The sequence below is a fragment of the Lithobates pipiens genome, unplaced genomic scaffold (genome assembly GCF_037356315.1).
Source record: "Lithobates pipiens isolate NorthernLeopardFrog02 unplaced genomic scaffold, aLitPip1_a1.2 Scaffold_18, whole genome shotgun sequence".
NCBI lineage: Eukaryota > Metazoa > Chordata > Amphibia > Anura > Ranidae > Lithobates > Lithobates pipiens.
The window spans coordinates 128,974,487-128,998,817 of NW_027507758.1; the positions used below are offsets into that span (position 1 = coordinate 128,974,487).

A 24,331-nucleotide genomic window follows, 5' to 3' on the forward strand; every position below is an offset into this window, starting at 1 on the left:
TTCAGACAGCTTTAACAAAGCCTGTCCGAAATGTAAACTAGCCCTTAAAGTGGTATTAAACCAAAAAAGTGAAAATATAATATATGGCGCTATATAAATCCTGTATAATATAATTTCAGCTTATCAATCATTGGACGTGGTGGCTTCATCTGTTTTTTCTTTTTTGGCTTCTCCCCTCTGTTTTCACCTGGTGATCTGGCCAGTAACACACCTCCTGTATTAGAGTGCCCCCACTCCGGATAAGATAGCACAGGGGGCACCTTTGGACAGCAGTATTTTCAGTCTGGTGGGAGAGAGGAGTTAGATGTACTAGCAGATTTAAATACACAAACAAATTAAAGCCACACTCAAGCTAACATTTTATAAGCAGTTACAGCAGCAGTTTTTCTTTCTTTTGAGATAAAGGCTTTACAAAAGTAAAAAAAAAAAACTGATCATTGTAAGCACCCCTTTTCAGTTTTAAATGGTTTGTCTCATCTCTGTAACTGATACATCTGCAGGAGAGCTTGTACTGTTGGGGAAAAAAAAAACTTACTGGCTGGATCACCAGATGAAAATCGATGTTAGAAGGACGGAAAAAAATAATACAGCTATGACATATAAGAATTGGTAAGCTACAATAAAATTAATGCTTGCTTTTGGGTTTAACCCCTTCCCACTCACGTGATAGCCGAAATATGGCTACAGCGCAGGCATAATTTGCTGGAAGGGCATGCATGGATGTCCTCTCGTGATCATGCACCATGCTCTGTGATCGCTGAGTCCTTCGGACTCAGCTGATCACAGATCAGGGTAAAGGGCTACCGTATATACTCGAGTATAAGCCGAGATTTTCAGCCCCTTTTTTTTTTAGGCTGAAAGTGCCCCCTCGGCTTATACTCGAGTCACCGCCGTCTGTCTACCCGATCAGCGTGTCGTGCAGACAGACGGCGGCCATTCCACTATTCAAAAGCCGCGCCTCCCTGTCTGTGATAGGCGGAACACTCAATTTCCCAGCAGTCAGTGGTCCGCCTATCACGGACATCCGCTCATCCTCATACTACGGACGAGGGTGAGAGGATGTCCGTGATAGGTGGAACACTGACTGCTGGGAAATTGAGTGTTTCCGCCTATCACAGACGGAGGCGCGGCTTTTGAACAGTGGAATGGCCGCCGTCTGTCACAGATGAGGAGAAGAGGTGTGGCGATCCTGGCATGGCCGCCGTATGTTTTTACATGCAGATCGCTGCAGACGGACACAGGCTGCAGAAGGACAAAGAGGCACAGGACACAGGTAGGTTGGACACACAGGGATGGACACACAGGGATGGACACACAGGGATGGACAGGCATGTCTCACCCTCGGCTTATACACGAGTCAATACGTTTTCCCATTTTTTTTGTGGTAAATTAGGGGCCTCGGCTTATATTCGGATCGACCTATACTCGAGTATATACGGTAATCACCGTGATCAATGACAGCAGATCATGGATGTCAACACAAGCCAATTATCGGCTTTTCTTTACTCTTGCTGACAGCATGCGGAGAGAAAAAGAGAGCTGATAAACGTTGTCCTGATTATCGGTGCAGTCCCAACAGTGCCCATCAGTGCTCCCAATCAGTGCCCACCAGTCTACCAATCATTTTTAATCCATTTTGCCAACCAGTTCCCATCAGTGCTGCCAATCAGTGCCTCCTCATCGGTGTCACCTATCAGTGCTGCCTATCAGTTCCCTTTAGTGCCACCTGTCAGTGTCCATTAGTTGAGCCTTATCAGTGCCCATCAGTGCTACCTTATCAGTGCAGCTTCATCAGCGCACATCAATGTAGGAGAAAAATTACCTGTTGGCAAGTTTTTTTAAACAAACTATGAAAAACATTTTTTTCAAAATTTTCAGTCTTTTTTTGTTTAGCAAAAAAAAAAAAAAACCCAGTGGTGATTAAATACCACCAAAAGAAAGCTCTTTTTGTGTGAAAAAAATAACAATTTCATATGGGTAGAATGTTGTAAAACCGCACAATTGCCATTCAATGTGCAACAGCGCTGAAAGCTGAAAATTTGCCTGGGCAGGAAGGGGGTGAAAGTGCCCTGTAGACAAGTGATTAATACCACTTTAATGGCTAAAGCACTAATGCAGTCTCCATATCTGAAAGTTGATAAGCTGCAACTCTAATCTGCAACTCTATTGCATTTTTGGTTTCAATGCTGCTTTAAGTATCTATGTGGCTACTGAGTGACAGCTATAAACAGAGGCACAATCCTTCTTGTGTAATGATAAATACTAGGAATCGATCACACTGGGTATTACGTGACGTATGATATCGGTTTACTTTTCTTGAATAAGCAATATATACCACATTTCTCAAAACATAAAGCAAGCAGTAATTTTCATCACACAAGGAAGGATGTAAGCTTGAGAACAATATCTGGGAAACTGACTTTCTGCAGCTTTGTTCAACTTTACCCAGAAAAACAACATGACAGATCTGTAAGAGGGTTCCTATATCTGAAGGACACTGAGCGTCCATATCATTTGCGCTGGTGATTCACTGTGACTCACGTCAGACAGTTGTCTAGACACGGCTCACAAGAAGAACTAGGTGTTTGTTTCAGTAATGAAATCTGATGCCAAATAGAAAGGATGTTCCTACCATCGATGTCATTGATGATAAGAACCGCACCACTTGCAGGTTATAAACATGAGACTATGGCGTTTAGAGTCACAGATTTTAACAGTAAATACTCTAAATGATTGCATTTATTTTGCTGTTATTTTCTAAATCTCCCCATTGCAGTGTACATTAATTACTAAATGTTCTTTGACTAGTCAACTACTGTTTCAGAAATCTGTAAATTTCCAGAACTGAAATAGGAAGGAATTTGTGAAGGAAGCTTTTACACTGTGCACACCAGACTTCCTGTTTGCATTATTAGAGGCTTAGGCCCCATTCACACTTCACACAGCAGGAAGTCGCGTTCCCACCTGTGCTTTTGTGTGGCGATTTTCACACGATTCCACGTCACACATAGGGCAGCCGATTCACTTCAATAGGCTGCCCTATGCAAGTTTATCTCCCAAAAGAAGCTCCTGCTCCTTTTTGGGCAACAAGCTTCCCTTGATTTTTAGGCCCCATTCCCATTTGGTGTAGCGGGAACTCGCCTTACCGCTTGCAATTGTGTGGGCAATTTTCACACGATTCCGTGCGTCACACATAGGGCAGCCCATTCACTTGAATGAGCTGCCCTATGCGTGTTTGTCGCCCAAAAGAAGTTCTGCTCTTTTTTGGTCAAGAAGCTTCACACAAATGTTAAAGTCCCATTTCATAACAATCGGGGCAAAATTGCACCGTAATTATTCATGCTTAATGGCACCCAAACATGTGGTGCACATTTGGCACCGATTGTTCCGTGATCTGGTGTCCAGGGTAGAATTGTTGTGATTCCATATCACAAAGTAGGAATGGAGCTAGTAAACCAAAATTGTAGATTTTTGAGTAAACATTCACTATCTCTCACCTTGAGTGAAAAAAAAAAAACTGTTAATAAGCAGCCTACGCTAGACTAGGAGCACATGGTCCTTGGCTACTACTTATGGGTGTTTCATGTCATTAGAGACTGCACACAGTGTATGCTTTTGTTTCTTTTTAATCCAAAAAAGTTATTATTAGTTAATATTCGTATTGAAATGGGCATAAAGTATAAACGTTAATGCTTAAAAAAAAAAAAAAAAAAAAAAAACTATTTTGTACATATTAAGCCAAAGGAATAGATAAGACAAGGTCTCTGCACAGTAGGCAATATATACCATACACAGAAAGAAGGTATTACATAGACACATGCCACATTATCAAATTGCTAAAGTCAAATGAGAATTAGTGCAAAATAATATAGCAAAGGCCATAGTTAGTGTAGGTGGTGGAGAAACTAATAAAATCAAGTGTCCTGTCCCATCTCAAATATAGGGATATTTGGAACTTAGTAGTACCCTTAGGCTGGGTTCGCACTATTGCGGATATAAATTACATGCGTTCCTGCATCCATAGCCAAAACATGCGCAGACACATTGGGGTGTCATTACTTCTTAATAGCAATGCACGCAATGGAAATTGTCCTGCTTTTGTAGATGCGCAAAACCTCATGGTGTCGAAATTCCATGCAGTTTTATAGGCCGCATTTTCAAAATAAAGGGTCAGGGACTTTTTCCCTGAAATTTCCACAGGTATAGCATCTCATCCACAATAGTTTGAACCTAACCTATGACATACAAAATATTTTTTTAACCCTTTTGGAATGATATGGATTTCTGCATAAATTGGTCATAAAATGTGATCTGATATTCATCTAAGTCACAACAATAGACAATCAGTCTTCTTAAACTAATAACACACACAGAATTAAATGTTACCATGTTTTTATTGAACATACCATGTAAACATTGACAGTGCAGGTGGGAAAAGTATGTGAACCCTTGGATTTAATAACTGGTTGAACCTCCTTTGGCAGCAATACCTTCAACCAAATGTTTCCTGTAGTTGCAGATCAGACGTGCACAACGGTCAGGAGTAATTCTTGACCATTCCTCTTTACAGAACTATTTCAGTTCAGCAATATTCTTGGGATGTCTGGTGTGAAATTGCTTTCTTGAGGTCATGCCACAGCATCTCAATCGGGTTTAGGTCAGGACTCTGACTGGGCCACTCCAGAAGGCATATTTTCTTCTGTTTAAACCATTCTGTTGTTGTTTTACTTCTATGGGGTTGTTGTCCTGTTGCAACACCCATCTTCTGTTGAGCTTCAGCTGGTGGACAGATTTTCGTCGATAATAGCAATCCATCCAGGCCCTGACACTGCAAAGCAGCCCCAAACCATGATGCCCCCACCACCATACTTCACAGTTGGGATGAGGTTTTGATGTTGGTGTGCTGTGCCTCTTTTTCTCCACACATAGTGTTGTGTTTTTCTTCCAAACAACTCAACTTTGGTTTCATGTGTCCACAGAATATTTTGCCAGTACTGCTGTGGAACATCCAGGTGCTCTTGTGCAAACTGTAAACGTGCAGCAGTGTTTTTTTTGGACAGCAGTGGCTTCCTCTGTGGTATCCTCCCATGAAATCCATTCTTGTTTAGTGTTTTACATATCGTAGATTTGCTAACAGGGATGTTGGCATATGCCTGAGACTTTTGTAAGTCTTTAGCTGACACTCTAGGATTTGTCTTCACCTCATTGAGCAATCTGCACTGTGCTCTTGCAGTCATCTTTACAAGACGTCCACTCCTAGGGAGAGTAGCAGCAGTGCTGAACTTAACTCCATTTATAGACAATTTGTCTTACCGTGGACTTATGAACAGCAAGGCTTTTGGAAATACTTTTATAACCCTTTCCAGCTTTATGCAAGTCAACAATTCTTAATTGTAGGTCTTCTGAAAGCTCTTTTGTGTGAGGCATCATTTACATCAGGCAATGCTTCTTGTGAAAGGCAAACCCAGAACTGGTGTGTGTTTTTTATAGGGCAGGGCAGCTGTAACCAACACCTCCAATCTCATCTCATTGATTGGGCTCCAGTTGGCTGACACCCCACTCCAATTAGCTCTTGGAGATCTCATTAGTCTAGGGGTGCACATACTTTTTCCACCTGCACTGTGAATGTTTACATGGTGTGTTCAATAAAAACATGGTAACCTTTCATTCTTTGTGTGTTATTAGTTTAAGCAGACTGTGATTGTCTGTCTATGGTTGTAACTTAGATTACGAAAAAAATGTAGTTTCCTCTTTTCCCTACATGGTTGTACATATAGAGTTAGTTCCCAGCAGATCTTCAGGAGCTATTTCACAGCATCGAAGCACAAGTATTTACAGTACTGTCTTCTTTACAGGGAAAGATTTGCTGGATATCTTTTGTATAGCGACAGAGTTGCTTTAGTGTTTTATTGTCCTGAATTCTCTCATCTAACACTTGTAGTTCCTCTTTAAACCTGAATCATTTTCAGAGCTTGTAAGGCCTTATGTGCACAGGACATTCTTGCAGCTGCTCCTAGGGGTGTGTTGCATTTTTTTCTGCCTCTAAACTTCCCTGCATGTTAGCCTTTTGTGTTCATGCACACATAGGGGTTAAGAAACGTTTTTGTGGCAGAGTTTAGAGGCAGAAAAAAAAAACTCTGCTAGTGCTTATAGGAGCAGCAGATTTTGTGCAGAAAAAATGCTTGACGAAACTAAACGTGTGTTAATGCTGGGTGCGTGAGTGTTATTTCAGTTCAATGGCCAAAATAAATATATGAAATTAACATCCAAGCGCTTGACACCTGTAAATGTGCCTAAACACTTTTACAAGCGTTCGATGTTTGTTTCTGCAAAAACGCTGCTAGCTTCTAGGAGAGTTAAAAAAGCGTCCTGTGTGCATGAGGCCTTAAAGTGCAGATTCATAAGTGTTTTTTTTTTTTTTTTTTTTTTTTTTTTTTAGCTGAGTAAGCTAATAAGTCTGAATTATTTAAGGATATTGATCAGATTTTTTTCCATTATTTTTGGGTCTACATAACGGATGTTAACACTTTTTTAAATGTGAGTTCCATGGATAAAAGGGCATTAAGTTAAATCAAAGTTCCAGTATTAAATGTAAACTTTCATAAATAACCCTTGTATATAGATCTACTATACTGTACAATGCCCAATGCTGAATGCATCAAAGCGATACAAAATGTGTGGGAGGAAATGCTCGCAAATGTGTCTGACTTGTTGTTTCACTTTAGGTAGTCAGATACACCAGATTTGTTTATATTACTGGTGCTGAAGATAAGATTTTATTAGTTGTCCTGTAAGATATGTATACCAAGTGCTAAAAACAGTATGTCATGTCCTGTTCAGATATTCATGAATCATGTGAGTGCAGTCATTTTAGATGACGACCGGCTAACTTATTAAAGAGCAGTACTGTTATATTTTATTGAATCAAAAGAACAACTGTTTAGTAGACATTTGAAGTTACGCATAAGAAAAACACTAAAGCTGGCTATGCACTAGTAGAATTTTGTTAAAATTTTGATATAGGAACGTTTGTTTGATTTTTCGAATCATTAGTGGGTCAATTCAACATTCGTTTTCGACTGTAGTGATGTTAAATTTCCAAGGAGCAGGATGAAAAAATGTTCTTGCATGAACGCATTTCTAACAGTGTATGTGGTTTTCATTTGGTAAAGTCCTTTTACTCCTAAATCAAATATTAATAGCAAATGGAATATTAAAGCATTCCATTTTTTATGTTTTTTGTATAGAGAAGGGAAAGGGAGGATTAAATCCCAACTTCAGGGATTTTTGTTTTTTATTAAAATGGTCCACTAGCCAATGTATAAAGTAAAAAAGCAGCTCAGGCTTCAGTACTCATCTTAACTCTGGAATTTTTTTTATTTTTTTTTATTGTGCCACAAGATATTCTCAGTCTTTCATGTTGAATGATACCTAGTGTTATTCAACTTGTGAAAAATGAAGGAGTGCAGAACATCACCACAGCTAACATTATTCACATGGAATTAATGCAGAGAGCAGTGTCATCACTCAGCACCACTCTCTGCATCATCACGGGACCAGCTTTGGCTGGAGAATAGGTGAAGAATTGTAAGAACCAGCGATACATGTAAAGCCTAAAGGCTTCTGTAAAAGGTAGTTAGTGGATTGTGTCCAGAAGTTTTTTCTGCGCACAACTGTACAATTTTGCAATGGTCACCAGGACAAATAGAATAGTTGTCACAGACAACAATAAGAGTATAGAAGCACTTAAAATATTGGTCATAGATGGGAATAAAGTATACAACTAGTTATGATTTCTATAAAGTACTATTGCTGTAAAAATATAACCAGTGGGAGACAAAGTGAAAAAAATAACCAACAAAAGAATTCAGATGGGACTTTTGTTCAGGGAACCAGAGGGCATTGGTTATTACTGAGTGAGAGCTTTAAATGGAGAAGGCCTTCTCTGATATTATTTTTCTAAGATGCTACCTGGGTCTTCCTAGACATTGTCATTAAGGATCTGTGCCCATTCCACGGTGGAGTTCTTTATTTCCAGTGGTGAGAAAAAAATCTCAAAATACCTTTTTTAATCTTGGAGAGGGACCCAGATATCGTTGATAGGAGGGACACTTTAGAAGAAGCAATGGCATCAGAAATGCACATTATATTGTAAACAGAAAAAAAAATGTTTCTAAAGAAGGGGTAAGCTGTTATCCTTAACAGATGTGCACATAGGAACCTTGTTCCTCAGAACAGGCATTTGACAGGTGGTTGGGAGGCGACTCCTGTTTTCAACTTTGAAAGATGCATCACCATGCTGCAACTGTATGCATTAGAAGAGGTTGCAGGGCATTTGCAGCTTGATTGAATAGGTCGCATGTAACAATGCTACTGCCTGCTAAACATGATCTGCAGTATAATTTTTTGGCCCCCTACCACCCCATTCAGCCACCATGTTTGGTTTAGGGGATGGTCAGAGGACAGTGGAAATGTGGATGTACGCCTATATTTATCACCCGTTTCCTCCCCCACAAGTGTGAACGAACCCTGAAGGAGTGTGGTGCCAGCAGGAAATCATTTAGCATTTTTTTCCTACTCCTCACAATGCAAGCCTATGAGCCAGCTAAGCCCTTGTGTGTCTGATATAGTGAGGCTGATTTAATAAAGGCGTTTAGAATCTTTACTTAATAATACATTTTAGCTGTGTTTACTTTGAATAGTAAATCAATACAAAAAGACTAAAAAAATAAGGGTAAAACACACTCCTGAACTCCAAAAAAAAACCCACTTCCAAAATGTTGGTATTATAAAAATCAAATAACACTAACTAACCTTCTACCAAAGAATTTGTCGTTTAAAGCCATCCACGGGGACCCCAAAACAATCATACTGCAAACTTATGCTTCTTGGCTGTTATAATGCTATTCTATTAAATGTTACAACCCACAACTATCCTTCAAGCATGTGTATCCTTCGTAAGACAGAATCTTCCACAACACTGTCTCCATTTGTTATGCTTGTTTGCCTCTCGTTGCATAAACAAATATGCATACAATGTTGTTCTTTTAGTTGATACAGTTGTGAGCACTTCTTTTATCAAAGAAGAAGATGGTACTTGTTTCCCTCATTCTATAACACCGTGGGGGAGATTTACTATAACTTGCAAACACAGAATCTGGTGCAGCTGTGCATAGTAACCAATGAGCTTCGAGGTTTCATTGTCAAAGCTTAATTGCACAAGCTGACATTAGAAACTGATTGGTTACTATGCACAGCTGCACCAGATTCTGTGTGCACGAGTTGTACTAAATCTACCCCACATCTCGTTAACCAGTTGTCTACATTCGGCGTGTTGGGTTACGTAACTGGATAACCCGCCCCCTCTGATCCCCTGGGAAAGCCATGGGGAAGTCCCTGTGCGTCAGAGGGGGACGGGGTCACCGGGGAACGTCACTGTGTGGCCCCGCCCTCAGTTATAAAAGAACTATCACTTGCAAGGACACATCATATGGTGGGTGCCTCCCCCATGGAGGTGGGTCAGACGCAGCTTTGTTTCTTTTTTTTCTTTTTCGGTCTGTCGAGAGAAGATGAATGGACTTTGTGGGACTTTAGTATTTTTTTTTTAAATAAAAGACTTGTCCCAAGTTGTGTCTTGTCTTGTACCATTTTGACACTTTTTTTGTGAAATGGTAGGGGTGCATTTGTACCCCGTTACCATTTTACACGGGGGGGGGCATGATCTGGGGGTCTCCTTGTTACATTGCGGGTGGGGGGCTTCCAGATTCCGATAAGCCCCCCGATCGCAGACCCACACAACCACCGGGCAAGGGTTGTGGGGATGAAGCCCTTGTCCCCATCAACATGGGGACAAGGTGCTTTGTGGGGCTACCCCAAAGCACACTCCCCATGTTGAGGGAGGGCATGTGGCCTGGTACAGGTTCAGGAGGATCAGGTTGCATGCTTGGATAAGGGTCTGGTATGTATTTTTGGGGGGACCCCCACTCCATTTTGTTTAATTATGGTGCAGGGTTCCCCTTAAAATCCATACCAGACCTGCAGGGTCTGGTTTGGATTTTGAGGGGGACCCCACACCATTTTTTTTTATTTTGGCGTGGGGTTCCCCTTACTATCCATATCAGACCTGAAGGGCCTGGTAATGGACTGGGGGAAGCCCATGCCATTTTTTTCAATGACTTTTATCTGTATTGCCGGGACCCAACAATTCATTATAGCCGCGAGTACTTTTAAATGTAATTTTGTGCAGGGACTGTTCTAAACACCGGAAAAATGCGCCACTTTACAGGCATACTATAGACACCCCACAGGTACGAAATTTAAAGGCATATTTCACTTTTATTGTTTCACTTTAAGCATTATTAAAATTACTGCTCCTGAAAAAAATGACATTTTTTAAACTTTTTTTTTGCATTGATACATGTCTTCTGGGGCAGGTCCCCAAACACTTTTTATGACAATAACTTGCATATAAGCCTTTAAAATGAACACTTTTAATTTTTCATGTTAATGTCCCATAGACTTTAACAGTGTTCCGACGGCTTTCGAATTTGCCCCAAACACAGCATATTGTTCGGTGTTCTGCAGAACACCCGATCAACAAATGTTCGGCCCGAACTTATGCTCAGGCAGAACCATTCGCCCATCCCTACTTGTAACACTAACGAGTCACATGACATCGGGGGAGGGAAAATGGCTAATTGGGCCCAATTTGGGAGTGTACTCACTTTTGTTGCCAGTGGTTTAGACATTAATGTGTGTTGAGTCATTTTGACGGGACTGCAAATTTACACTGTTATACAAGCTGTACACTCACTACTTTAATTTGTAGCAAAGTGTAATTTCTTCAGTGTTGTCACATTAAAAGATATAATGAAATATTTGCAAAAATGTGAGGGGTGTACTCACTTTTGTAAGATACTGTATGTATCAATCTTGTATCATAAGCAATTACAAAATTATATTCTCATGCATAGACATATAGCAGAAATGTGAAACTATGGTCGGGTCCATAGGGGGTAAATGTGTGAGAGCTGAAGTGGTTAACGCTTTAAATACTAAGCCCATTGATGCTCATCAACATATCCACACACTCAGGCTTGTACAGGAGGTTAACAAATGAGTACATTGTCGTTAAATATAGACACAATTCTTAATTGGAATGTCCGTTTTAAATCTGGCAATATCTTCCAATTCCCCACAAGGATATAACATGCATATTATCTCCCCTAAATATCATGCAATAATTCACTGCAGGGTGGCTTTGTGGAATAGATCTAGTGAATAAACCACCTCTGTATGCCTCCAGCTACACTATTAGAACCTCCCATGCATCATTTTCAGCACAACAGATGTTAAATGGCTATTAAAAAATTATTTGGCCTCTTTTAACAATCTTCCAATGCAGTCCACTAAACAGGCTTTTAATTTCAAACATAGTATGATCATGCTCCTTAATTCATGCATTATTAGAAGCACTCTGAGGTTATCATGATCATGTTTAAACAACGTTCCTGCAATAAGGTAATCTATAAACATGCTCCTAATTCCGAGCACAATGTGCTCAACTCATACTCAATAATTACACTTTGTGTATTATTAAAAGCATACCAGGATTACGCACAGCTATCATTGTAGTCAATCCAGATCACATTCCAAGTGGCATACAGATTGCCGCATTATACGGCCATCTCCTCCTGGCACTGTGAGAGGGGGGTAGCGTCTCATTACTATTTTTGGATACCTATTCTTTCACCTCCTACAGCCTCAATAAATTAGTTAGCCTATAAAACTTTCAAGGTTTTTAATTACCGTTTTAATTTCCAAGGCTTAAATACCCAATTTTAATTCTTGATTAAGTCACTTTAGATGAAGAGTTGATCAGAGCACTTTCCTTGTGCAATAATACTCAATCAAAATTCTCTCTTATCAAGCTTATATTTAGATTGATAATCCCCTTAACTTTTAACTAGGGCTGTGGAAATTAAAGATTAAATCCTCGATTAATCGAATAATTTTTTTGATAAAAATTCTTTTGATCAGTGCTCACCTCTGCGCCGGCTTCCGGGTCTTCAGGGAGTTCCGTTGGAGATCCGGTGATGTCATGGACATCAACGTCACCCGACTCCTCCCCTTTCGCCAAGTGCCTCCGTCTGCTAATGAAGGAAAGGGAGGGAGGAGTCCGGAGACGTTGAAGTTCTGATTGAACGTACCGCGTACGGGGAGAAGCTACGCGTGACGTCACCCACTGCTGCCCTACGAAACTAACACGATTGTCGGCTTTACATGCTGTGTTTTTATCATCTTTATGTGAGTAGTTTGTGTTTGAACACAAAAATTAAATCTTATACTTAAGCGGTGAGGAGTTTTCTTTCTACCCATGACCTGACGTCCTTGCTGAGATCTAAGGAGACGTGAGAGAAGTTTATGGTCTGCATTAACCCTTTTTATACCCGCTTGCTTGACCACCTGTTTGCACAGGGGTCCATGCCATAAGGTGAGAGATTAGTTAGACTGGAGGTGGAGGGAATGTCACGCTACTGTGAAAAAAAATTACTTTTGCTACAGTTTGAATTTAAAACGTATTCGTGTGAACTGTGAAGTTAAGTCATGGATTGTGGAAACCAACTAGTGTTGGGTATATAGTGTATACCACATTTACCACTGACTAATGCAGTGTTGCAATACAAGGAGATCAGCTAAAAGTAGTTGGGTCTGTATGTGCGTTATAATTCATCAAAATTAGTCGATTAATCGATTTAAGAAAAACAATTAATCGAACATGAAAATTTAAATCAGTAACAGCCCTACTTTTAACCCTTTTTAAGGATTTTTTGTGACAAATGTCCCTTGTATGCACCCCCATTCCAGACCCTCAAGCTTATCCTTTTTTCTCCAGTATATCTTAAACCAAATGGGCATGCTAGTTAGTAGACAACCCAAGTAGTTAAACAATTTATAACGATATCAATTATATATTGTTTGGAATTATTTCAATTTGAAAATTCATTGCCTACCTTCACATACCTACATATCGGGTAGCCCCCACATTTAAACCTGCCCCCTAGACTACATTTATTCTTTCTTTCTCTTTCGTTCACTGACTGACACAGCTCCATTAATCTTGACCATAGGGTTGTTACGCCACCTTCAGGAGAGGACTAGGCAGAACATATTATACATGTGAAAAAACAGAACTTTACAGTTCCGCCCAGTGGGCAGTCCCTCCAGTAATAGCCCCTCAGCCTGCCTCCTGCAGCTCAGTTTTTTTTTCTGCCTTGTGAAGGAGATGGACCGAGGAACACTGCGGGCCCATCGGTCCTGGGATTATTTGCACAAGATTGTCTTTTGCGCATCATTTTGGATCCTGTGATCTACTATCAACAGCCATCTGGATGACAGGCTGGATATGCTTGTAGTATCCCCAGCCTGGCCATCAAGCTTGTGCAGATCATAGCTACGCACTGGGTTGGCACGACATGCCCCTCAGGCTCCAGGGGTGGCTGGTGAGCGCAATGCTCCAGGGCACACATATGACCAGGCTACTGATGTCTGAGTCACAGCGTGCCATGGCCAGCAGCCCCCCTGTACTCTTGGGCAGTGGTTCTGTGACGGAATGTCCCCAGCTCTCCCTGCCTCGGTGGGGTTGAGCAGCTGGGCTTTCTCTGGGAGGTCAATTCAGGGTTACCTCTCTTCTCTCCCTGTCCCCCCCCGTGAGGGATACTGCATGATGGGCTACTGAGCGGTGTGTGCGCGTGCCTATAGCCAGGGGTCCCCTGGGGGGCTCTCACCTTGGATGGGAGGCTGCGCTGGGTGGTTGTGTCCCTGGGTGTCTGTGGTCTCCCTGCTGGGTGTCTGGAGGTCTGCACATGCTGATCGCCATAGCGCTGTTCTGCCACCATTTTCTGTCTTTTCATTTTCCTCCTCTGTGTACAGTTGTTTGTCGGCCATGTTTGGTGTGACTCAGCGGGAAGCACGGTCAGGAACCATTTTCCCTGTGATTATGTCCTTTAAACTGGATGCCCGGCAGCCATTTTGTTGTAGCCCCATGCAGTTTTTTATGCTCAGCGCTGGTCCCTGAGGCTCAGAATGGCACAGTTTTTCATCAGGACACCTGGGAGCTGACACAGGACACAGACTCTAGTAGCTGAACGGCGCAGAACTCGGTCAGGGTGGTGAGTCCAGTAATACTTATTTCCCCGGAATTGGCCTCGGCGTCCCTGATGCGCCAACCTAGTACGCCCGGTTGCGAATGCTCTCTGGCGACTGCCGTTGCGAGAGGACATTCTGTGTTAAGGTCCGATTCTTCATCTTGTTTTACCATCACTGGATTTAACGGCATGGCTGTTGAGAGCCAGATGCTAAGGTATCGAGGCCTATCTGACTCGGTGATCTCAACTATGTTGAGAGCACGGAAATCTTCTCGGAAGATATATCATCGTACCTGGAAGGCATACATCTCTGTGTGAGGAAGGCTGGTGTCTCAATTTCTAGTGAGCACTTTGGTTCAGGGGGTCCGACATGTAGTTCCTGTGGTGCGTCCACCGTTAACCACGTGGGATTTGAACCTGGTGTTATTGACGCTTCACAAACTGCCGTTTGAGAACATCAGTGAAATTCCCTTTTTGACTTTCCCAGAAAGTGGTCTTTCTAGTGGCCATTACATTGGCCAGGAGGGGTTCGGAACTGGCGGCTTTGTCTTGCATGTCGTCCTATCTGGTTATCCATAAGGATATGCTGATGTTGCGTCCGCAAACTTTTTTTCCTGCCGAAGGTGGTTTCGGCTTTCCACATCAATGAAGATATTGTGTTACCATCTCTGTGTCCCAAAACCACACATCCTAAGAGGTGGCCCTTTATTCCCTGGACGTGGTCAGGGCTATAAGGATATATTTGTCTGCCGCGGCTCCCTTTTGGAAGTCAGATTTATGTTCGTTTTGGTAGTTGGTCCGAAAAAGAAGCATGGCGGTCTCGTCGACCACCATTTCCAGGTGGATCAGACAGATGGGGTACAGGCCTACGCCTTGAAGGGGCAGGTGCCCCCCTTTCCTATCACGGCCCATTCCACCAGGGTAATTGGGGCCTCTTGGGCTTCCAACATCAAGGGTCAGTCGCTCTGGTGTTTAAGGTGGCGACTTAGTCGTCCGTTCACATTTTTACCAAATTCTACAGAGTGGATGTAAGTGTATCGTCTGATGTCTGCTTTGGCCGCAAAGTTTTGCAGACAGCTGTCTAATGTTGCAATTCTGCACTCCTTTTTCTGTTTAAAGAAAATAGTTACTTTGAGTATAATGCACGGTTGCATTGTTGACCAGAAGTTCTGATGCGGCTAGATAGGGGGTGACTCCCTTGTTAGGGAGCATTTCTGGTTGTGGGTGAAGTATTTTTATGCTGTTCCCACCCCTCGTTATGACACTGCTTGGGGAAGTACCCATGGTCAAGATTAATGCAGCTGTGTCAGTCAGAGAACGAAAGAGAAAATAGGATTTTTGTACTCACCATAAAATCCTTTTCTCTGAAGTTCACTGTCTTACACGGCACCCTCCCCTCCTATTGATTTACGTTATACTGCTTGTTGACATACTGAGCTGCAGGAGGCAGGCTGAGGGGATGTATAACATGTTCTGCCTAGTCCTCTCCTGAAGGTGGAGTAACAACCCTATGGTCAATATTAATGGAGTTGTGTCAGTCAGTGAACTTCAAAGAAAAGGATTTTATGGTGAGTACAAAAATCCTATTTTTTTTTCTGATATGATTTTTTTTTTCCCTGTAATATCATGCAAATTCAATGTTCTCTTAGTAGTAAGGGCTGGATAGGGTCCTACAATCTCTTTTTTCGATGGATCCAGCAACAAAACATGTCGGTGTGTTTTTTTTTATTATTATTTCTTTGATGATATTCCATTGAGCATTAAACAGTGTCACTATTCTAAAATTTTCCCTGATACTTTCCCTGTTTATTCCTATTCCTTTCTTTTTTAATCTTTCTGAAAGATTCTTTCAGATGCTTCCAAATAGCCTTGCTTCTTGAACAGTTTCTCTGAAATTGTAACTGGCCAATTAAGACTGCACGCTTCATTAGATGATGGCTGCCTGCATGGAGGTTAAAGTTCCCTTCCAATGGGTTTCGAAAAGGTCATTGAAAGAAATTTTTTCCCCTCTTTAAATTTTCATGTCTAAAAACTGGATACAATTTTGACTACAAATACAATACATTTTTAACTCTTTCAACAAACTCAACTGCAGTACCTCCCCTCTCCATACCAACAGCACCTTATCCACATATCTCATCCAGACAGTGCACTTTTTTTCTTGCGCATAGGATCACAGTCCCCTTACCACTGGCTGTAATTTTTCATCAAAACATTTTCACACTTTTTCCAATGGACCTTGCACCCTTGACACAATTAGAAGTCCCAGTGGCTTGGTTGGTTTTTTATGAATCTTTGGCATTCGCTTGGCATGGTATATTCACTAACCAACATATTCTTCATCTCTCTCTCTCTTTCTTTCTCTCTCTCTCTCTCTCTCTCTCTCTCTCTCTCTCTCTCTCTCTCTCTCTCTCTCTCTCTCTCTCTCTCTCTCTCTCTCTCTCTTTCTCTCTCTCTCTCTCTCTCTCTCTCTCTCTCTCTTTCTCTCTCTTTCTCTCTCTCTCTCTTTCTCTTCCCTTCCACCTTTTATTCAATTCCCATACCAATCTGGGGAAAGGCTTTCCTACAAATCTACCATATAGTTATTCTGATCCCCTAGTAGTCATAGCACCTCATTTTTTTACTGGTCTTCGTGCATCAATACCAACTTCTTTATCATTTGATCTTATTATCACATCCTCTATCCCTTTTAATTTATTCAATCATCTACTTTCTTCTGGTTTCAAATTATCAGAACTGCATGAGGACTAATCCAACTCTCCCAAAAAGGCGAGAAGTGATAACATCAAAACTCTGGATCTCAATTCTGTGTAACTATGAACACCTCCCATTTCAGCTTCCATATCTTCAATTTCCCATTCTGATTTAAATCTATATAATGAATATTAAAATATTCCCCATTTAAACCCATACCCATATCTCCTCCTCCCTTCCTCTTTTAGTCATTTGCCACTTTTTCAATTCCATTCACCTCAAAAAACAGCCATAGCTTTATACACTGTACATTCTTGTCCCACTTGAGAAGGGAAAACCTTTTCTGAGCCACTGAGAACTGTGTTTAATTCACTAAAAAATAAGGAAGAGCAAGCATGTAAAAGAGAATGTCACATAACAAATAAGCATTAGGTAAACACTGCAATAACTAAACATTTATTCTAACTGAAAATGCACTGTATTTTACCTTTAAGACAAAGCAGAGAGCAAAAATGACATACAAACTGCTGAAATCTAACAGCCATTCAACCTTAATTTTGCTCTAGTAATTTTAGTAACAAAGCCCCACTCTCTGTATACCAGTGATTTATTGATTACAGAACTGTATTAATTTGCATTTTACATCGGCCTGGTGTTATGCCTAATGATTTCATTATGCATTTCATGCAGTTTTGTTCCTACAGGGGATATGCATATAAAATAAACAGTCAGATCGATACCAAAAATGTTAGAGAAAGTAACATTTTATTTTAGGCCCAGCACACCTTAGTAAGCTTATCTTTGGATACTGGAGCATGTATGCCATAGCATACTTGTATGTATGACATGGCTGTGTTCAACTTGGGAGCATAGTTAAAGTGACTCGTACACAGCTGATGTGCCAGGGCATGCAGTGATCGTGTATAAATACAGTATAATACCAGCTGTACAAAAGCAGAGACAATTTGTCTTGGCCTCTGTGATATATGTGATGTCAAAAAACACATTTCATGTAAAATCTCCTTCGTTTTTGTTGTCTTGTACAGGTGGTGGTAAGGGAGCTCCTGGCACAGTATACAAGACAGTATGAAGAAAGTCCAGTCTTTGGCCTCCTCAGAAATTGGACCAGCTCTGTTGGTGACCGGCTAAGAACAAGGTAGGTATTGTAAATATTATAATATAACACACTTCTTAAAATATAGGAACACATCAAACCACCAGAACGGTTTGGTGGATTAGCAAATGTTGACAAGTATTGATATTCTATATAATATTATTACTATTGTTTTTTATAGTACCCTTTATCTCTCATGGCACTGTTCAAACTTAGAGGTCCTTAAGAGAGCGGGTACAGCAAGGGGCTGATTTATTAAAGAGACACTGTCACTTTGCCCATTCAGTGTCTATGTAAGTGCAGCATACTTTTGACATCAGTTTAGATGCTTCTGAGAACATTTCAAATTTGTTGCAGGTGTAGTGTTCCTGCTTCAGCCTATTTTTGCACTTCTATACAGTAGACTTGAATAGGGATTAAGGCAGTTCTGAAGTGAACACAAGGCCCTAAAGCTCATCTCATGACCCACTGATACCTATCCAGTGATGACCCTGCTCCTTCCTCAGTGATAGAGGGAGCAAAATACCCATTGTTTTTAGGCATGGGGGAGCACATGACCCCTCTGATAAGGTAGTACTTGAACCTAGCGATTGATAGTGAATTAACCTTATATACTCTGCAGCTTCTGCACTAGCACATGATGGAAGGGGTGACACCAAGTATTTTAGTGGTGACTACAACAGGGGAAGTAGCGGTGGGGAATTCAGAGTGACAGCATCTCTGTAACTTCAGAGATTGAAAACAAAAGTGTAAGCGTTGTTAGCAGCAACTAATGAGGTTTTACCCTTTTGTTTTATGTAAGAAAAATGAACAATAATTCTGATTGGTTTGCTTCTGGCAACATTTCCACTTTATGTCTTGTTGGATTTTCTCCAGTTTTAAAGATGTATGTACAGAGTGCAGGCTTCAGAAGTACGTTATGTACAGAGTGCAAAGTTCAGGAGTGCAGCAGTATAGATACTCCACCTGCACCTTGGAGGGCAGCACTAGAGCAAAAACATTGCAGAGTGCTGGGGGGAGATAAAGGAGGGGAGGGAGGGAAGTAAAGATTCTGTGGAGCTGCCGGGACAGGAGCGCTATCAATTGTAGACACAGAAGCAACGTTTTTCTGTTTACAACTGACAGTAGTGAGCGGCAAGCACAGGGCCAAGGTGGTGGACTCTTTTCGGCTGAAAAAAAAAGCCCTGTTTATAACAAAGTGATGGAACTCTGTTTTGCCACATTCTGGCTTAAAAAAAAGCCCTGTTTTTATATGGATAAGCCTACAATCCACAGCATAATATCTGTATTGAAATTTTAGAGCCATATCTACTCTACAATTTAAAATACAGTTATTAAAAAGGGGATTCCTTTCTTTAACAATTAAACTCTTTTACACAGAACAAAAAAAATGGAATCTGGTTATTTGTTTTGTACAATTTTTTTGAAATTGTCTCTGAAGGATGCTGACTATTGGGATAGGTACAGGTGTCAGGAACAACACAAAGGAAATACTGATGCATGTTGAAACAAGCTCAGTATAAGAGCTTTGACTTCTCTGCCATTTTTAATTTTTTTTTTGCTAGATGTTTTGAGTTTGTTTCACGCAATGTGATGTTAAAGTGCGCATATGTATGTGTGTGTGTGTGTGTGTATATGTGTGTATATATATATCATATATGAAATTCTTGTTTCTGCTAAATTACCCATAACACATCTTCTACGCTTACAATGGATAATACCTGATTAGTGCAGGCAATTTAAAAATACTCAGTTTTGTTCTGGGGTAAAACTGGGCATTGTGCAAGTACACTTGGGTCTAATTTTAGGGTCAGTTTGAGGTCTGCATGCAAGCACATGGTGGATACATTATGTTATATTATACAATTACCATCTAAAAGGGATGATGCATGAGAATGCACTTTCAACACAAGTATCTACATAAGAAATGCTGCTTATAGATTCTTAGCCATGATCACCTGTTAAGCTGGGTAATAATTAAAATATCTATACTTTTAAAGTATAGAAAAGTCGCTGCTGATCCCCTCATGTAGCATCCCCTATCAAACACTCCTCTCTTACTGCTCCTGTTTATCCATTCTAATGTATCCATTTGAATATAATAGCAACTACAGTATCCAAACCTGTAGATGTAAGAACTTGGTGTTGATAAAAGAAGAGATCTGTTGTATAAGGGAGATCCATTATTCTGCATTTGAATGGAATAGGGCTGTCACACGAGAAACTATATTCAGATAAGCCTAAATAAATTGTTTAGTGAATAGTACTGGCTTCTGTACACCTAACAAGAATGGCCATAATTTTGCTTGACGTGTACAGACATTTCCTTAGCACTGAAAAGAGGAAATTACCAACATAATATACCTGAAAGTACCATTATGATTCATAGTCATGAGACCGAAAGTAAGAAAATGAACAGTCACACTATAAAGAGATACAAATTAAGTTGTTCAGCTATAACTGAAACCACAGAAAAGGCTAATAGATGACATAAAATCACATACTTATTTGTGGACATACTTGCAATTGACATTAAGCATGGACCACTGAATAGGTCATTTATATCCTGAGAATATTCAGTGATATACATGACTTTACAGATTCATAAAATTTTTAATTGTAAGTCGCAGTTGGCAGTGAAATCTGAAAGTTTGTAAAAATGTAATAATTTTCCATAGAATCATTACTGAATTTAGAAAAGTTAGCTGAAAGTATTGGAGAATATGCCAAGTTATGCCTCGTACACACGATCAAACAATCCGGTGGAAAATCCGCCGGACAATCCCGCCGTGTGTGGGCTCCGACTAAGACTAAGGAGGCATTTTTGCACTCCAATCTGTCCGCCGGACTCGCATTTCAACAATCCGGCCGTGTGTGTGCCAGTCCGCCGTATTTTTGAAATGAACGGACTTTTCCCGCCCGGAGAAAAGTCCGCTCATTTTGAGTGCATCTACAGGTAGCCGGGGCCAGCGAAGGAGGCGTCGCTGGCCCCATCACCTGGTATGGACTTAAAGGGGAATCCCTACGCCGAAAAATCGGCGTGGGGGTCCCCCCCCCAGGTCCATATCAGACCCTTATCCGAGCATACTACCCAGCCGGCCAGGAAAGGGGGTGGGGACCAGCGAGCGCCCCCTCCTGAGCCGTACCAGGCATCCTCTGGGACTGTGATATCATAATGGGTGGGGACATCATCCGCTGATGTCCCTATATAAGACGCCGCGTCCCTGTCATTGTGAGCGGAGAGAGCGACGAGGCAACATCTCCAGAAGAGAACAGAAGGCCAGAAGACAGCGGCGACAGAAGACCGGGCCACCGCTCGTAAAAGAGCTAGAAGAAGGCGCGGTGGCCCGGCAAGAAGAACTGAAGAGGGGGACAAGACCCCCAAAGAGGGGGATAAAACCCCCGAAGTCGGAAGAAGAGGGCGGCGAAGAAGAAAGCCGGGCTCCTCCACTAGTAAAAGAGCTAGCAAAAGAGCAGAAGATAGCGGAGGAGTCCGGCGAGAAGACCCCCGAAGACGGAAGAAAACCCCTGGAGCTGTGCAATAAACTATTTTAACCCTTGTGTATTGTGTTTTTTTTACTTTTTTTCACAGGTGAATGGGTAGGGGTACATTGTACCCCATACTCATTCACATAGGGTGGGGGGGCAGGGATCCAGGGGCCCCCTTATTAAAGGGGACTCACGGATTCCGATAAGCCCCCCGGCTGCAGACCCCGACAACCAACGGCCAGGGTTGTCGGGAAGAGGCCCTTGTCCTCATCAACATGGGGACAAGGTGCTTTGGGGTGGGGGGGCCGCGTGCACCCCCCCATGTTGAGGGCACGCAGCCTGGTATGGCTCAGGAGGGGGGGGGGGCGCTCGCTCGTCCCCACCCTCTTTCCTGGCTGGCCGGGTAGCGTGCTCGGATAAGGATCTGATATGGACCGGGGGGGACCCCCACGCTGATTTTTCGGCATAGGGATTACCCTTTAAGTCAATACCAGGTGACGGGGCCAGCGAAGCCTCCTTCGCTGGTCCCGGCTACCTGGAGACGTGCTCAAAATGAGCGGACTTTCCTCCGCGTGTGTGGGCGAGTCTGTTCATTTCAAAAGTATGGCGGATAGTTCGGCGGACTTGGTACGCCGTATTAGTCCGCTGAAAAAGTGCCGTGTGTGGGCAAGTAGCGAAATTCCGCCAGACTAAGTCCGCCGGATAGTCTGCTATGTGTGTACGTGGCATAAGATGATACTTTTCCAAAAAAAAAAGGACTTGCAAAAGAATTGTTCCTGAACCAGGGCAGAGGCTTTTTTGGATTGTACAAATAGTGGAATTCGCTAAACGTAGTAGGTGCAATCACAAGGGTTATTGGTAAGTAACTGACTTTCTGCAAAGCATTAGTGAGCACTTAGGCTTAATTCACATGGGCACTGGATGTAGAAGAGTGTCTGTCTTTCATGTTGTACGGGGCTGCATTCTACCAGTGGTCCAACCTTCCGCCCAAAGATAGGCACAGTGGGGGGGACTAATGCCACGTACACACGATCTGACTTTCCGGCAGACTAGGTCCGAAGGGATTAGTCCATCGGACAATCCGATCGTGTGTGGGCTAGTCCAATTGTTTTTCAAAAAAAAAAATCAGACGGACCTAGAAATAAAACATGTTTCAAATCTATCTGATGGACTCAATCCCGACGGACTAAAATCGGGAAAACCGTTTGTCTGTGTGCTGGTCTGACAGACCAAATACGTTGCAAGGGAAGCTATTATCTACTGGCTATTGAACTTCCTTGTTTAGTCCCATTTACGTCATCACGTTCAAAACGAATGGACTTACGAATGGACTTAGTCCGTTCGTGTGTGTGTGGGCAAGTCCATTCGTTTGGAACTTCTGTTGGAATTCGGCCGAAAGTCAGTTGGGAAGACCGTCGGATCTAGTCTGCCGCAAAGTCTGGTCGTGTGTACGCGCCATAAGTGTCACTAATAGGCAGCTGCCTAAACATCAAATGTAGCAGTTGGGCCACACCACTCACAAACCACCCCCATATGTACTAAGCCATTTACTGAACAAAATCAACAATTGGGGTTTGCCCGTCAGTGGGCTGAAACATAGAGGCTCCCTGTTTACTACCTGTGGGACTCCAACCTGAAGTCTGAATTCTAAACAGCTAAATATGTAGCTAAAACGCATGCAGTATATAAGAACAGCTTTACCTGCATATGTATTTTTGTCCATTCATTACCGGGTTTTACACAGTCCTGCCACGTAATAAAACCAGGTGGGAGACTTGACTTTTCAACTTGATTTGTCCTCCCCGGCCCCCAGCCTGTGGTATAACAGTTAAGGAGAATCCGCAGGTTAGGGACCTCCTCATTCTATTACTCTGCTTTTACCTCCTGTTAGTCCAATCAGTTGGCTCCTTCTCTCTCTCTCTCTCTCTGTCTGAGCTCTGCTATAGAGGGGATTGCAGGAGGCTGATACAAAGTCAGATTTGGGTAATTACGCTGTTCACAGCCCCTAGGTTCACACTAGAGTGCAGTGCGGGAAACCTGCAATCTGTACACATTTCCCGCACTACATTCAAATCGCACCTTGCGATCTGCAGCGGGTATCAGTGCAATCTTAATGACTCCCCAAACGCAGGTCACAAACAAAGTGTTTGCCTGCACTAGATCGCATAGTACAAAATGACCATTTTTAACCACTGGATACTTATTATTTTAATTTTTTTAAAGCTTTAGCTTTAAAAACGATATTCAGGAATGGATCTTGTGTTTTTATAAAATTTGAGTGACATAATTTGTCTACTGGGATTTTTCAGAAATGTAGTATTCATGTACCATGTCTTCAGACTTAGAAGCAAATCAAATATAGCATCATTTTGTATTGCTTTGCTTTTGTTTTTTCTTAGCCCTTGTACACACGGTCGGAGAATCTGTCGGAATGAGTCTTATCAGACCGCGTCGTCAGATAATTCGACTGTGTGTGGTATGCATCGGACTGATTCCGTCCGAATCTCCGTCCGACCCAATTTTCCAACATGTTGGAAATATTTCCCGACCAACTGGGCCGGATGGACCTAATCCGATCATGTGTATAGCATTTTGATCGGACCAAGTGCCACGCATGCTCAGATCAAATTCCTACATCAAAGCTATTGGCTACAAGCCTGAATGTAGTCCCATCGTAACGAAATTACGTCATCACGTTCTGAAAGATCGGATTTTTCGACAACTTGGCCTGACCGTGTGTATGCAACGGTTTCGGACACAATCCTTCAGACTAAATCCGACGGGCAAAATCTGACGGATTTGGTTGGCAAAATCTCCGACCGTGTGTACGTGGGCTTAGAAGTGAAACAAACCTGCTATGCACTATTACAACTGGGATGAGTTGCGA

General features: G+C 42.0%; 1 protein-coding gene across 1 annotated transcript in view; it reads left to right on the forward strand.

Annotated features, from left to right (window-relative positions):
- ACOXL (acyl-CoA oxidase like) overlaps positions 1 to 24,331 on the forward strand; it is a 477,525-nt gene that overhangs the window by 302,041 nt on the left and 151,153 nt on the right. Inside the window, exon 14 of the mRNA XM_077486109.1 lies at positions 17,888 to 17,997. Within this exon, the coding sequence (XP_077342235.1) occupies positions 17,888 to 17,997 (110 nt within the window). The remainder of the gene's footprint in view (positions 1 to 17,887; positions 17,998 to 24,331) is intronic.